Below are 16,973 nucleotides of genomic sequence, written 5' to 3' on the forward strand. Positions count from 1 at the left end.
AGGACCCAGCAGAGAGAGCAGTCTGTCTCAAGCAAGTTCCCGACCAAGCGGATCAGTAATGTAACCAACGAGTGTAATCTGTCAGCGGGCTCCACACGCCTTCTTCACACACTCAGTCACTCATTCATGGGCCTGCGTTAAACTTCCAACAACTCTCACATGGACAGCATCTCCAGCGGGATGGACACAAAAGGCACCAAATGTAAGTTTTCTTTTTCAGCAGCTGAAACACTGCTGCTGCAGAGACAGAGTTAGTTTTGTTTTGCGTGTCTGTGTGCAGTGTTTGCTTTGGTGGATTTGCATATGCATGTTTGTGTTAGGTGTTAATTGGTTAATTTCTTGCGGCTGTCAAAACGGTGGGACCCTCTCACACACCCACTGTGTGTGTTTCCTTCCTCCCACACCTCTGACTGCACTGCAGAACCCCCTAGGCTGGATTTAATGGGGACATGTGGGATTACTGCTGTACATAATCTTTTATCATTTCTGCCATAATTGCTTTAATATCTTTCATCTAAATTTCTAATATCTCTGTGAGAGAACACCCACATCCCCTCTTGTGTTTCTCCCTCTGGTTGTACATTTAAGAAGACAATGGTAGTGCACTGGAAAACATAAATAATGTTGCTGTGATCTCTCCACCCCACCAGCTGCTCAGAGAAGCGGAAAACCAAGTTCCCATCTAAAGTTTGATTGTTGTTATAGAAAGTGAATCTCACTCATCTTGAGTCAAGTCAAATATCTGGATGTGGAGATGTGGATATTTGGAAATGAGGCGGTCATTGTTTGATATTGGAAACCACCAGCAGAGAGTTTCTTCTGTTCTGCAGCACTGCAGTGTGTTTGTGTTGAAATAGCTGGAAATACAAAATGTGTTTCCACCCCATGTGTTGTTCTGGGAGGGGTACAGTTTGCCCCCCTGCACAGTACAACATTTTTCCACATTGTAATAGAAAACAAATAGACTTGCCCCCCTTGTGGGCTCGGTGTGAGGTTGGACGTAGCAGCATTACCATGGAAAGGTGTGTCCCAACTCCAAGCATTTCATCAAGTTATGATTCCAGTTTATGATTAAAGTTAGTTTAATCTGTATTTACACTCGAGCTGATGCTAATCTATCATGTTACTGCTTTCAGAGCTGTAGAGTGTTTTCCACAGAATTGTTGCCAGCCGGCAGGCAGGTAAACACATGATAGTGATTATAATGTTCAACTTAATGGACTTTTTTTACTCAACTTGACTAGAGGTGAAAGGAAATGGGACAGGCTTATTTACAGCACGTTTTAACAGCCTCTCTGCTGAGTCACATGTGTCACTTTCCTGTCCGTAAGATACTTCTTTTCCATCCTTCCACACCTTGTCAGTGTGTGCGTGGATTATGTGGATGTTAACAGTGTTTGGTGTGTACACAAAGTATCCAAAGGAGGGAGGTGTCTTTAGGTCTTGTCCAGGTTAGGAGAAATCCCCCACCTGTCACTCACTTTCAACACAAACACATACAGAAACAGGCATTTTGCTTGACTGACTTTCTATCTGAGCTTTGTGTTTGTGTAAACACCACAGGAGAAAACACACGGTGACGGCTGGTGATCCCTTGGGGAATCCTACTGTTTATAAGGTCTTTGAGTCCCTGATTGTCTCCTGCTAAATTAGTTTTACTCTACAAGCTACTGGATTCCCAATGACAGATCTCAAGCAACTGTTTATTTAAAAAAAAGTTAAGTTTAAGTTTAATAAAGTTTAAATTTTCATTTAAAAAAGTTTCAGTTTGTTGTGATTTGGGATGGTAAAAAGGTACAAATGATCACATTTTCATAGCTCAAATGTTTAAGTAATTAATCCATTCTTGAAGCAGTATTTAATAATAACTTAATGTTACTGTTTGTCTTATGGGCAAAATAATGTCCTCATGCCTACATGACATGCAGGTAATAATATTACCATTCATTTGGAGTCGCATTCCATTTAGCTGTTTTGCTCTCCAGCTTCTACGTCAAATTTCTAGTCTTCAGCTGCTAAAAAAGCTGCTGATGGCTAACTTTGCCTGTCTTGTAGCGTACATTGGGTTTATTAGAGCTTTTGCCGCCGCTAGAAATCATGATGATGAGCGTGGTGATGGTAAACCGAAAAAGGTCAAAGGCCATAAAATCAAAACAATGAGCTAAAAGTCCCAAAAAAAGCTCCACAGAGTCGAGGAGAACTGAAGAGCTGGGTGGTAACCAACAAGCAGCAACCTCCTGGCCTGAAAAATGAAGCTAATAAAGGAAAGACCACTCGAGGCTGGCTCCAAAAGCAAGCCAATCTCTATAAACCTCCATATTAAAATGTCCAATTTCATAGAGTCTTGTAGTTTTGATAGTTTTGATCTCATCTTTCATCTCTTATCATTAACGGCAACAGCACTGGGTGTGAATTATTATATAACTCACCTATTTAAATTGTATTTAGGCGTAAAGTCATGCATAATTCAGGGCGTGGCCGTTTTGAGTGACAGGTGGGTGCTGTCACAGGCGGCTGGTTTCTACAACCAAGCTTCATTCGGCCCTCCACGGCTTTCGGATTAGTTGGGAATCTCAGGCAACACTAAGATGGTGGTGGCTGGAGCCATCATACTGAAACCTATGGGTGATGTCACAGAGACCACATCCATGTTTTATACAGTCTATGTTGATATCTCTTTATGGATCATTCATAAGGAGTGATGTTTGTTAATTTAAAAATATTGATTGGTGCAGCTTTAAAGTTGTTGATTCATCTTGTGTTGTCGCCTCAAAGCTTTATTTGTTCCTTTGCTGTTGTGCCGTTACTCGAGTTCAGATATCAAGCTTGGCAAGGTTGTTGAGAAAGCAGGTATAAGCTTGAATGGTGGGAGCTTCTTATTATGCACTATCCAAGCCAGCTGGAGCAGCAGTGTAATAAAGGTTTTGTTTTCCACTGTGCAGTGTGAGAAGCAGAGCATCAGGTGGGTGTGAGAGGGGAGAGGCTGTCTCCACAGAGATGCATTGCAGTGCTGGGATTGTCTGTGATTTAGCCCAGCAGATATCATGAATCGTGGCTATTGTCAGGATGTTTTGGAGCATATGGAAGAACTTGTGGACAAAACAGTGATCTGCTACGGATTCTACAGTGCTGCATAAATGTAATATACTCCTCATGTAGGCACAAGTCTCCCTCATGCGCATGAAAAGTCACTACTCCATCCGTCTTTCCTTTAATAAGACGGTTGGAGGGCTCTGCATGCCCAAATTCCACTGACAAATGTATGAAAAGGGAACCTGTGTGTTTGTTGGCATGTGTGCGCCTGATTTATTCATTCAAATGTGTTATTCACATACGAAAGTAACCAATGATGCTCTGAGTAACAATTTATTTTTTCATGACACAGACATCTTCAGTCTTGTGGAGAATGTCGTTGGGAGTAAACAAGGATCTGAATTGTTAAAAGTTGAATTAAAACATGTTGTCAGCGGGCAATGGGTTAGCGGGGCAAAGGAGCCCAATTAAAATTCAGTTTGCTGTCGTCATCTCGCCAGTGGTCAGTGACCTCACTGTGTGTGTATTTATGCCATAGTTCCCAATGTGTACAGTATGTGGTAATCTGCAGAGTTTGTAAATGTACCCTGACTCCAAAATGGGTCTTACTTTCCTAGTTTTAGTGTAATGTAACTAGAATACACATTTTAAATGCCAGTGATTGACTGAAAGCAGATTTCAGTTTGATGTCAACCCCACTTTTACAGTTACTACAGATTGTTTGGGCAACAAATTTCAATATCCACCTTTATGTAAACACCCAAATAACATCTTTTAATTGGACTGTTAAATAGCTGTCTGTGGATTTCTTTGGCCTCCCTGTGAAGCTGTTTCCAGTAGAGCACTCCTGTCTATTCTCTCTGCAGTGCTTAGTAAATGCTGTGTTATTTCAACTAATTTGAAAACCAGCTATAAAAATATAAAGATATAAGTAGTTATGGAGGGAATCTCCACTCCATAACATTTTTTTATTTATACATCTACGGTTCATGGATTCCTTTGTTTTGTTTGCTCAGACTTGAGCATTTTTAGACATAAAATTAGCGTGCAGACATGCTGACGCTCATACATACATTACATATTGTATGATATATACATGTATGTATATGCCCTGTCATGCATGAGCTGTAAATCATGAATAATTGTGGACCAGCCCTGTGAGAAGTGGAATTCCCCTCTTTAACCCTTGTGAGACGAGGAGTCCTATGATTCATTTGGCTGATATATGTGCAGGGTATTGGTGTGTATGCGCACGTGTGGGTGTGCATTGTGTATAGGCAACGGTCATCCTATGCACAGCTGTTTATAAAGCGTTTCTATGGAGATATACTGCCACAACATTACAGCAGTCCTGTGTCCAGGAAGTGTATATGATGCTACAGAAATATGGTTTTTGCTTCTGTTGCAGAGGGTGAAAACTGACTTTGCCTGGGGCGTGCGTGCTTACAGGTATAAGTAGCATACTCACATAGAAATTTCAGATTTATTGGCCGCACTTGGCAGAATATAAGAGCCTAAGGTAGAATTAGACTCAACTAACCTGTTATAAGTTTTATATGTTGCTTGACATCAGCCATAATTTAGCACTGAAATATGATTCATCTTGATATACAGGTATAGAAATGATGATGATGAATTTTTTTTGGCCTGAGGTATAAATACAGTATTGCAGTTCAAACAGTAGGGTGTACAGATTGTGCTGACAAAATGTGTTTCTGTTATGCTCGCAGAAGAGTTCAAACATATGTCGGTGTTATTCTAAAAGTCTGTACTTTGTCTGTGAAAACATACATATATGGGAAAGCTGTGGTCCGTATGCGTGTGGCTCAGAAGGATTTGCTCTGAAATGCCTTCATTACTTAGATAAAGGGCGGCATCACTCAACATAACAACACCCTGAAATGTTTACCCATGCCATAACGGGTCTGCCTGAAAGTTAAATCGTTGGCAAAAGACGCTGTTGGATAGCCTTTTTGACCAAATATAGATTCACTGTCACCTGCATTGACTAAATAATTTGTTATGTTGTAATTTAGTGATGTTTATTAATGGTCCTGTGTAAAGTTCACCTGCCCTTTCATTTCACTCTGTCAGTTTTCTTATTTGCTTTTTGTCATAATGATATTTAGGACTTATCTAACTGCAGACTCACCCCATATTTTTACTCATCAAACTGATATATTATTATTTTAGTCTCCTTTTACCTTAGTGATGATTAAATGTGGATATTTTGGCTTGGATTCATATCCAGAAACAAAAGAATTGAATGTTTTTTTTATCTGTGTTGCCTAATTCATACCAGATTTTTGTATCCTAAAACAGCTAGATTAACAATGGTCATTTATAAGTGATTTAGTTATAACCGAGGCTTCAGATATACACTGTGCATAAATGTCTGTTTTAATAAAGACTCATTGTATTTGTACATGATAAACTGCAGCAATGTTATATCTGCAAAATTTATGAGCTAAAATATTAACCTACATAATTCAAGTAGAATGCAAAAGGCACCTCAGATCATCCCCAGAAAATACTTACTCTCAACACGATGGTTAGATTTAAACAACAGTGATGAGACACTAAGAGTTTGTCCTAGTTTTCTGTGAACAACTGAAGAGTTGAAGCACTCTTCTTTGGCCCAAATCTCATTAACAAAAAAAAAAAATCCCAAATGGAGACAAAGCAGCTCCTTTTCCCTTTTTGTGTATGTGTGCCTGTAATTCTGTGTGTGTGTGTGTGTGTGTGTGTGTGTGTGTGTGTGTGTGTGTGCAGACATGCATGTGTGTTCTGTGTATATTACCCTTGTCTGTGCAACATCAGTAAAGTAGTGCTTCCACTTGCAGAATAGCATCTTTCTCAGCATGTGAATACTTTTCTGTGAGGGAGACATAGCATTGTGGTGATCTCATAGGACTCAGGGCAGATATGGGATCTGAATAATACTGACTGCACTGTAGGGCCTTTGTCTGGCAGCAGGCTGAGTCAAGCCCTCTGTGCCATCTCAGAAGATGAAAAATGAGAAAAAAGGGGAAGGGGATTTAGCACTTAGACATCGCCTACACCATGGTCAGTGCTCTGACCTTTGACCTTTGGCCTGACTCCATATTGAGAAATACCCAGACGCAACAGTTGCCACCTGACCAGTGCGACTTCTCCATGATCAGACATCTTCCCATATAGACATTTTCTTTATCTACTCCTTTCCATTCAAGGCCACTGAGAAACAGGAAATCCCCATGTGAATTTGCTTATTAATCACGGTGCTAAACGGGCGTATTGGTTGACCAGTTATTGACATGTGTTGGCCGGAGGTGGAAGAGGAATTAACAGTTTTTTAGGAGAAAGGAACAGTTCATATGAAGACAACAATAGAAAAAAAAGAGGCTTTATGAGCTGTAAAAGGCTCCATATCCCTTTTCTCCCCTCCATGTCACACTATACATAATGAAATTACCTCTGTGGCAACACATCTTTGTTTGTGATGCACTACATCTGTCAGATTTGGCCATTATTTGGTTGATAGCATGTAATTGGATCCCAGTGAAGCTTACTAAAACAAAAGCACAGTGAATAAACATACTAGATGTCATATGGGAAAAAGAGCAGCGTTGCTTTACTGACCTGACCTGTAACAGTGGTCTCTCACTGCTGAGATAGCAGCTCCCTGCTTTCACCACTGTTTCCCACATAACTCAACTGCAGTGAAGCCATGGGTAGCTTGTGGGTGTATAATATGTGTGTGTGTGTGTGTGTCTGAACATCAAAAGCTTCAGTGCTCCATTGCTGCCCTTCAAAAGCCAGTTAATGCTTAAACAGGTGAGCGGGGAGTACACAAACCCATAATTCTCCCACACCGTCACCATGGAAACGTCCCGGCTGCTTAAGAGGCCTAATGACTTTAAGTAGATTTCTTTCTCTGTGACAGACTCATTAGAGTGGCCTAATTACAGAAGGAGTCGGGATGCACGTTCAAGCCAGCAGTTTATTGTAGACATGCATGATACGTACACACCCCGTTTAAATGATGCCTAATATTTGCAAAAATGGAGGGAATTGAACCTAAGCCTTGTGCTAGTTTAGGCAGATTTAAATTAAAGACCTTAGGCTGGAAAGTAATTGTGCTGTGGAATGTGTGCTCCAAATACTGAAATGTGGTTTTCAAGTAAGTCAACGTACCAACCACCTAGCACTGAAACTGTTTTTTACACGTTTCTTTATGTATTTATTGCGTTTGTGTGTACACTGTGAGTATCTTAGAGTGTGGGATCTTTGCTGTATTTTATGATAACCTGAAGCATCTTCCATGTACAATAAAAACAGTGGGGAGAACTTGTTTTTTCCCCTTTTCCCTTAATTTGTACACCTTTACGACTTCTCTAAACCAAATAAGTTTTTCCACATGCTTCCTTCACCTGCTGCTCAACTCCGGAGCGTTTAGTTTAGTAGTGTGCATCCGACATACATGTTCAATGTTATTTATTATGTTCTTTGTTAAAAATGTCCACCCGCATAATAAATGTATATGCCGAGGCCATGAGAAAGGAATTCTCACTCTCTCGGGGGGATCACCTGCAGCAGCTAAATAAAGCTTTGCAATAATGGCATATTTGAAAAGCTCCATTATGTTGTCATCTCTTTGAAATACACTCGTAGAAGCAAACGCGTTCAATTCTATCTAGGATAGGATCTAGACAGTGAGCTGAGAATGGGGTCACCAGAGACAGTACAGCGAATACAGGAATGGGTCAGCTGACAGGAAGAGGAAACAGAAGGCCGGAGGTGATAAGTGATGTCATCGGTAGAAGGAGGAAGTTCATCTCTACAGGGGGGCATGCAGTTGGTCGGCCCATTAACTAATGTAGGACAGGAAAAGTGTTTTGTTGGCAGCGTGTGGAATAAGATCAAAATCAGTCTCTAAGGGTCTTCAGTGGTTCGCTTATCAGAGCCAGAATGATCTTTAAATGTCTGCTCTGATGATTTACAGCCTAATCTCTATAGTTGACACTGCTAACTCTGTCCTGTTTGTGCTTGCTTTTGATGACCATTTTACAATGCACTTCCATTTTCCTGTTTCTCTGCACGATCTTGTAATTTCCCTCACTCTCAAATGAATAAAGCAAACAAGCAAATGAAACTGTCATTCATTTGGAATTGTGTTTCTGGCCACATTACTGTGTCCAACATCCACCGTCCTCTTGGCTCCGTTTTGTTCTCCACCAACTCCTGGTAGAAATATCTGGCATTATGCTAAATGCTATATTCATCTATAGTTTTTTTTAACTGGTGAGGTAGCATATAGTGACTTTTTGGCTGAAAATGTCTGCCAGGAAACAACACTGAACCAAAACAATGAGCTGAAAGATGCTAAAATGCTCTGTTTAGTTGATAGGAACTACAGAGTTGTGTGATAATTCTCTGTGTGAACCCTTTCACATACATTAATATTACAGTTTATGTTATAACAGCTAATAAATTCCTAAGCATGAATTAAAATATTTTAGTCAGGCCGTGTTCACCCACCTGAAACCCTACCCTAAATTATGACTGTACAGGTCACGAGTTAGATCACAGTTGCAGTCATCATCCTGATTTGTATCATCTTCCCAATGAACCAATACTGTCTACTGTTTACCTACTGTGGGCTCCGGAGATATCAGTTTGTGAATGCCCGGACATGTTTTTCACTGGGGAGAGGAGAACCGTCAGACTTGGGAAATGCCTGGAATCTGAGGAGTATAGTGGGAGGGGTTTTCATCATGATAGGGCACAAGCTGGTGAGAGAAGACATTGTTGGCACAGCTCTCTTAATGCAATTTGAAACAAACCTCAAGCACATCTGGTTATCTGGTTTACCTCACCTTTGTTAGCGTGTGTTGACTACACACCACCTCAGTTATCTATATAGAGCAAATGGGCGTGATATGTTTTTTTTTTCTTCTTAATTATAGATGTGACATCATTTAATCGTCTCTGTTGTGATTCAGATGTTGCCTCAGCTTTAATGACTGAGTTGGATGGTGGTATTTAGATAACCTTCACACGGCATGAAGATAACATTCAAACCCCACTGTCTCTTCCATGAAACCTCTTCTGTGATTCACTTAACATGAGATAAGATGCTTTCTCTATAGAAAAATGCTTTTCTTTTCTTTTAAAAGTTGCTGGGTCATGGTGTTCAGCTGACCTTAGTGATGAGACAAAGACAGACTCCCACACTTTGTTTCTGGACAACTCAAAGTTTTTTGAACCTGCAGTGCTCTTTCATGTCAGATCAGGTTAGGAAATGGCTGTATATCCAACATGTCCAAAGACAATAAGGAAAGGGAGACTTCCATGAAAAACCCAGCAGTTTTCATTAGATACTGATCTCTTGCGGAGTCACAGATGGTACAGTCGTTTGAGCTTCTCACAACCGCTTCGTCTAGCAGGAGTTACCTCATTGAGGTTAAAACTATGTTCTGTACTGCGGACTTGATTGCTCATGTAGTCACTGTAAATCTGGAAAATGCATTCATGTCTTAGATTAATAATCCATCATCTTTTAGCAATTACCTGTTTTACAAGCGCGAGACCTATTGTGCTGGGAGTTGTAATAGGAGGAAAAGTGATGTGTTTTTTTACAACATGGCATGCTCTCTCTCTGCCCTCCTCTGGCATCCACGGTCCTGTGTGAGTTCACAACTTTACAGAGGAGGTCGGAGGTCACATTTAGTCACAGCGAGGGGTAGTTTGGCAGGCCATAACCAAGTCTAGCAGGGTGTGTCTGTGGCATTGGTCACAGAAAGAGAGAGATTTTTGAGAAAAGTTGGGAAACACTAGAAATGCCTCAAGGAAAGAAAAAAAAAGATTTCCCGCCCACATTATTAGGACATTTATTTTTCACATTTCTACACTGACAGCCTGTCAGACCTGTATGTTTTTAAATCCTCTGTATTTTTTGCACAGTATGCCTGGTTTAGCTGTCATCCATTGTCTTTACTTTTTAGGTTTCTTTTTCTACGAATTTTCCAAATAACCTTTAATTTAATAAACCTGTAATTACAGTTTGTTCACTTTTTCTTTAATTTGATTTCAATCAAAATTTTGCCAGTTAGACTATGTCTTTTTTTAGGCAAAGCTCTTGTACATCGACTTGTGTTTTGCCAACATTCTTGTGTCAAATTAAAAAAAAGAAGGCGTAGAAGGAGTTTCTATATTTCAATGTGTCACGAAAAGTATTGCGTTGGTATTTGTACTGAAACTTTTGTATCGTATTAGCGCTAGGATTGAAAGTTGTCAAACAAAGTCAGGAGTTGGATACAAAACCAAGTGAATAAGTGTATTTCCCAAAATGTATTTTTTAAGTGTATTAAGATAAAAGGGGGGTCAAAGGGGTCATACCATAACTCAGAACAGTAGGTGATTTTATAATTCACATGCTCTGTATAAATCTAATATTAACAGTGATTGCTATGCAGTCATGTGTGGCCCTACACTCAGCCGGCACTGTTTCCATTCTGCGACCGATACCAATGAAGCCTACACTTGGGAGATGTGTGTTTTGTCTGTGGTTGTGTGTTTCTGCCTTGTTGTGCATGTGGTTTTGTATTTGTCTATGTGTCCTTGTGGGTTTGTTTGTGCAGCGTCCGTGTGATTGTAGGCAGCGTGTTGCATCGTGTCGGGGCACATGAGTCTGCCTCGAGGCAACAAGTCATCCACGTGTAACTCTGAAGTGTCTCAACTTGCCTCTTCTTCCACTCCACAGCACTTACTCAATCTCTCGGGTATCTTTCACTTTATATTTTCAAATAATTAAGTCGAGCTGTAGATATTGATGCTTGCAGCACCGGCTTCACTGGGAACACTGATGTCTTTTATCAGAAAGTGAAGTTGCTCTAATGTAAAGTCAAGTCACTGTAAAGGCATTGTACTGCCTTACTGTATCCGGTATGTTGGTGGGTTCACTGGAATCTTGTGGATGGCAGCTTTTATGTGCAGCTAGTTAAAGTTTAATAATGTATTGAGGGAAAGAATGTGAGTTAGTGATTAGTCGACATGTGTGTGTGTGTTTACACAGCAAGCCTAACCCAGGTGCTATACGATCCCTAGGATTACAGCAGAGGGGGATTCAATAGGGCTACACACACACACACACACTGAGCACTGCCACCACCATCCCTGCCCCCCTCAGTTGAAAAGAGAGGAGGGGAGATAACAGATCAGAGGGAGGAAGGGAGAGGTAAAGGAAGTGTGAATGCAGCAGTAGGCAGACTGTAGCTCACCTCCACGACAAAGACTTCACAGGAAAGGAGCACACAGGGAGGCTTTGCCACAGGAATAATCTCCTACAGTATCTTCTTGTGTATGAATGAACCGGTTTCTCTCGTTCTCAACCTTGGAAAATGGTGGGACTCTCATCCACTGCTGTCGAGGGTAAGTGTAAGTGTTGGGAAGTCTTTATAGTTAGTATATTGACACAGCAGGGTATCCAGAGCTTAAAGGAAGGTGCAAGGATTTGCAAAGATATGTAAATGTACTGAACAATGTGTGAGCTGTAAAGGTGTTGTAAACACGAGGGCTGAATGCGAGACATCAGGTGATGTTTACTTCGTGCCTCAAGCATCATGCCATCCTGCTGAAGCACAAAGAGAGGCACTAATGCTGAATTGTTGAGAAAGTAACAGTTCACCACGCACACTCAATAGTTCAGCCACTAGAGACTCTTTGTGGGATGCAATTTCTTGTGTGATTGGCTGGAATGTCTGCCAGCAATAAAATTGTGAAACAAAGTTGCTGAATGGCTAGATTTTGTCACTTTCGACATACTGCGAGGTTGAATTTGTGTGTGAGAGAGAGTGTGTGTGTGTGTGTGTGTGTGTGTGATGTAGCAAGATAAGTAAGCTCAGCATGAAGAAAGCCTCTGGCATGTAAAGAAGGGAAAAAAAACATCTAAAAAACGTGTGCACACGAGTTGAGGTCACATTATTCTTCATATCAGGATTTCTCGGACATGTTAGCACAGGTGCTCCGCTCACTGACATTACTCACCCTCCCACCCTAACTACCCCACTTCTCTCACTCCCTCAGAGAGTTTGTGCAGAAAGTCGGCTAAAGCAAGTCTCTTTTTAAAGGTCTGAGTGTGCACTGTTAAACAAACTACTCTCTCTTTGCTTCGCCACACACGCACACCCACACAAACTCTGCAGAGTCTTACACTATTCACAAAGCGAGGAATGTGTTTAGTGTTTAACAGCATTTGTCAGACTAGTGTGATGAGGACTGTGTCCAAAGCTTTGAATGGCCTTGCACATTCCTGCAGGCATGGTGCATTGCATCCATTGTGCTCTCCAAAGATTTTTTATAACCCCTCTTGACGTTTTCTCATCAGGATTAAAAAGTAATAAGTTTCCTTCTTGTACGTGCTAATGATCCAGTTCCACCGTTGTCTGGCTTTAATCAAACCATATCCAACCTGTTTCCATGTGGTAATATTATATTTTGCATGCTTGTGTGTAGTTTGCCTCAGGTGCTAGGCTCAGAATGAGTTTTATCTGGCTTTTATAGACATCAAAGACGCACATCACACACACACAAAGACATACAAATGAACAGTTACAGCAGAGATTTAAAGGCTCGTGTGCTGTTATGGATGTGTTTGTAGTGTGGCGTTAAAAAAAAAAAAAGCATGACTGTGGGGTGGTCTTATGCACCTCACATGCCAAATACTACGGAGTAATTCCTCTTCGCTCATTCTGGCACAAGCGGAATCACACTGTAATTGTCAAATTGGATAATGGTCCAAGTGAAATAGTTTTATGAGCGTTGTGACCTACTTCATGCTTATTCCTTTGAAAGCAACGCCTTGATTTTCTCAGTTATATTTGATTTAATGCTGACTGGTGTAAATTTCAGTTTCTCTCTGCTGTGAATGAGTCATACTGTGGATAAGTTTCTGTCTTCCACTCGGTTAGGGGAAGCCCAGTGGTGCGCCGGAGCCAGAATCTAAACAGCTGGAGCCTCTGGCAGAAAGACAGCACTCACCAGGCCAAGACATCCCACTCTCTTGAGTTACCTCTCCTCCCCTTCCCTGTACTTATCACACCAGAGCGAATCAAATCTTAATGAAGAGACATTCCAGATCCCTTGCTTGACTTAAATCCTGGTGCCTACTACTCAGAATGCGAGCGTGCTTTTATCACAATGGAAGGAAATCGCAGTAGTAAAGAAGGCAAAGTGGTTAAACAGACACAGCAAACACACACCTTGTGTTGCTCTTGACTGTGGCCTTGGCAGGGCATTGTTAAGCCCATAGGAAGACCCACCTCAGGAAAGTATGCCTGTCTTTTAGGGAGTGGGAGCAGTCTGAAATGTAGAACACACATCATTGACAAACACCAGATACATCTTCCAGCTCATCAAGACTTTCTGCTTGTCGGTGGGGATTACGTGTAAGATTGCTGAGTCAGGGTCATAAATCTACAAATCCATCATTCTGCATGAGCTCATTAAAATGCTCCTTAAACTGGCACGCACACACACACACACACACACACAGCAAATTGGCTTGTGTGGCCTGTGATACAGCAAAGTTGACTTTTAACACGGCCCACTAAACACACACATCATGCAAGTATTTTTCTGTGCATGTGTGTGTATCTTGTGTTTGATTAGTGCAACAGGTCTTGTTACCATATGACCGCCCACCAAACAAAGACTTTTCTGGCTCAGCGGCTGTCCCGTGGCTGACCCCAGCAAAGATGCACGGTTGAGCAGGTCTAATGTGGCTCGACTGTGAAAACAGGGGAGTGAGAAAATGGGATGGAGGGAGCGGGAATGGGAAGAGGTGGAGGGGGGGTTCAGACAAGTGTGCAAGCAGTGATTGAGCCGGTTGTCAGGTTTCACGAGAGGATTTTAGGATTATGGAGGTATAGAAATGCGTGTAACCAGGATGCAGACACTAAAATGAGACGAAGGAGGAATCCAGATACACTAGTGGACCTGTCGAGCAGCTGGGGGAGTGAGACGGTTTATTTAAGTTCTGTGCTGATAACAGGGAGTGGACCAGTCTCATGTCTCAGATCAACATGTATTCCTACAAGCTGTGTTACAGGACCTGGAATGAGTGTGTATTGCAGGAGGTCTGCCTGTCCGTAATGTTAAATCTCCCAACTGTTCGATAAAGATCATGTCCCAGCTTGCTGGTACATTTGGCCTGCTCTGGGCTCTATAATGTGGGCCTCCAGTTATTCTTGTCAGAATCTCATATTTCTGCCAACATCTTTACAGCATAGTTAATTTACCTTCATAGCAATGAGAGTGACAGTCGATTGAAATTTGGATTTATGCCCATCAGTGTGTAAGCCAGCAACATTTCAGAGCTGCTTGCAGAACACCGGTTTCCTTTGCTCCGTGTGCAGGATCCTGTGTTTGTATTCTGTGTATCTTTATTTTTATTGTTCCACTTTTCTTCCCGGGTTAATGAGCAATTAGCAAACATGTTTCCTTTTTTTCTCCAGCCTTATGTCGTTTAGTCTAGTGAAGTCTACGAGAAGGAGAGGAGGGAGACTGTGTGATATGTTGGTGGATTGTTATTGACAAACTGTGAAGCTAAGTGAGAGAAAATGAAAAAGATGCAGGAAAAGCAAAGCAGAAAGACGCTGTTTGACACACACATACACGTTTGTTTAGACTTTGCAGACTGACCTTTGCCCTCTCTGCTGATATACTGAACCCTTGCCCTCTGACCTTTGCTCTCTTTCTATGCAGCGATGGAGGTGTTGGTGAGTGAGCTTGGCGTCCTCCTCAAGATGCTGGACCAGGAGAACCTCAGCTCCTCCACGCAGGAGAAGAAGACCTCTGTGTGGAACCTTCTGCAGCAGATACAGCCATCAGGTTAGGAAAGACAGATGAAGTAAATGGACTGATTACACTGCGCTAAACCGAGATCCAAACTAATCTTTCCAAAACAATCTTTGCTCATTTCTCACCTCCAGTTTCCGGAACAGACTACATCTACATGAACTCAGCGGTGTACAGAAATGGAACCAGTTTTGTCGAATCCCTCTTTGAGACATTCGGTGAGGCAAATATCATTTTGTTTTTATGTATACACATACAGACATAAGTGTGAGCTTAAATGTAAGTTGTTGTCTTTTATAGACTGTAAGCTTGGAGATCTAAAGGATGTTACAGATGATCTGGAAGAAGACAAGAACACACAAGATGACACTTTGAAACTGGCAAGTAGCCAACATCCTTCCACTATCCAAATCCGACTTTGCAGAGATCTATTACTATACACATTAGAAACCACTCAGAAAAACTCAGATTGTATTCCATTTTGTGGGGGTTTTCTATGCACACGTGCTCATCGCTCTGCAGGCTGTTGGAAGATTTAGGGATCCACCCAGAGCCCATGTGTCTAATTTATGGATATCATTTTGAGGGTTATACTCCGTATCTCTTTGATGATGTAGCTCTTAGCTTGTGAATAAAAATATGTCATGGTTATGGAGAGAATTTGAGAGTTGTGGTTGTGTGTCTCCCTTAGCAGAACTGTGCAGATTCTCCAGCCTCGCACTCAGCTGACTCGCCTCCCCCTCTGCCCACAACGCCTCCTCCTGAGGAGTACTATGAGGAGGCAGTGCCCCTCAGTCCTGGCAAGCTGCCCGAGTACATCATCACACGAGGTCAGCATCTTCCCTGCTTCTGCTCAGGACTCAGTGACCTTAGTGTCCTTTTTTTTCCCTCCAAAAACCTCAGAATCAGTACTCAGCACTTAAATTATATAAACATAGTCATAAAGTGATTCTACAAACATAATTACAAAGAACATGTTGGACCATAAGGACTAATTAGGGATTTTTTCATGTTTGCCATTTTCAGTCAGGCCTAGCCCTCCCAACTCTATAGAGGATGCCTATGAAGATGCTGAAAACAACTACCCCACTACCTGCATAAACTCACACCGCAAAAACTCATGTAAGTTAAGTTACTTGACAAAATTGACAAGATTACAAGATAAAAACTGTCAAATAACCGTCTCCATCACTGCTTTCTCAGACAATGACTCAGACGCTCTGAGCAGTTCTTACGAGTCCTACGAGGAGGACGAGGAAGAGAGGAGCCCCGGCGTCCGACTTACTCATCAGTGGCCCTCGGACGAAAGCTCCATGCCCCCTGCCAGGGATTGTCGCATCTGTGCCTTTCTGCTGCGCAAGAAACGCTTTGGCCAATGGGCCAAACAGCTCACTGTCATACGGGAGAACAGACTACAGGTGGGAAGCCTTTCAATCATGCATTCATCCTTTGTAACTCTCCTCCTCTTCTTCAATTTACAGTACAACGTCTGTGTCCTCTTTTCTGCAGTGCTATAAGAGTTCTAAGGACACATGCCCCTACGTGGACCTGCTGCTGCCCCAGTGCGCTGTGGTCTATGCACCCAAAGACAGCAAGAGGAAGCACCATGAACTCCGGTTCACCTTGCCCAATGGAGATGCGCTGGTGTTGGCGGTACAAAGCAAGGAGCAGGCCCATAGATGGCTCAGGGTAAGCTACAAATAGATGAATGGAAATGATATGTATGCATGCAGGAGTACACACAAACTGAAGGAAGTGTAAAGTCGAGAGTGACACATGTGAAATATATCTACAGGTTGTTAGAGAGGTGAGCGGTCAGAGCGCCGGGCCTGACGAATCTGCATCTCCCGTCATTCCAAGAAAATCTGAACTTGACAAGGTAAGTACAGAGTTTGTGTCGGCACGTCCCCGTTGCTTTTTTATGTTCAAGACATAATTTATCTTTACAGCTGAGGTGAGGAAAGGTTGGTGGCAGGCAGCAATTGTGTTGTAACCATCAATTTTCCTAAACAATTGCTTGTTTCAGCACACGACACAGTGATACCTGTCTTCGGCTTGCAGAACAAGAGGAGATATGTAGTGTAATTGGGTGTTAAGGAAGC

The 16,973-nt window shown here is 41.9% G+C and overlaps 1 protein-coding gene across 3 annotated transcripts in view; it reads left to right on the top strand.

Annotated features, from left to right (window-relative positions):
- afap1l1a (actin filament associated protein 1-like 1a) overlaps positions 1 to 16,973 on the top strand; it is a 23,965-nt gene continuing 6,992 nt past the window's right edge. Inside the window, exons 1-9 of one of the 3 annotated variants that reach the window (XM_027286320.1) lie at positions 1 to 202; positions 14,779 to 14,904; positions 15,006 to 15,089; positions 15,172 to 15,251; positions 15,563 to 15,701; positions 15,898 to 15,993; positions 16,075 to 16,289; positions 16,381 to 16,560; positions 16,667 to 16,750. In XM_027286320.1, coding sequence (XP_027142121.1) covers positions 160 to 202; positions 14,779 to 14,904; positions 15,006 to 15,089; positions 15,172 to 15,251; positions 15,563 to 15,701; positions 15,898 to 15,993; positions 16,075 to 16,289; positions 16,381 to 16,560; positions 16,667 to 16,750 — 1,047 coding nt within the window. In that variant the 5' untranslated portion in view covers positions 1 to 159. Of the gene's footprint in view, positions 203 to 11,213; positions 11,446 to 14,778; positions 14,905 to 15,005; positions 15,090 to 15,171; positions 15,252 to 15,562; positions 15,702 to 15,897; positions 15,994 to 16,074; positions 16,290 to 16,380; positions 16,561 to 16,666; positions 16,751 to 16,973 lie in introns of those variants that run through there. The other 2 variants (XM_027286327.1, XM_027286332.1) reach the window with 2 other exon arrangements.

The sequence above is a fragment of the Larimichthys crocea genome, chromosome I (assembly GCF_000972845.2).
Source record: "Larimichthys crocea isolate SSNF chromosome I, L_crocea_2.0, whole genome shotgun sequence".
Taxonomy (NCBI): domain Eukaryota; kingdom Metazoa; phylum Chordata; class Actinopteri; family Sciaenidae; genus Larimichthys; species Larimichthys crocea.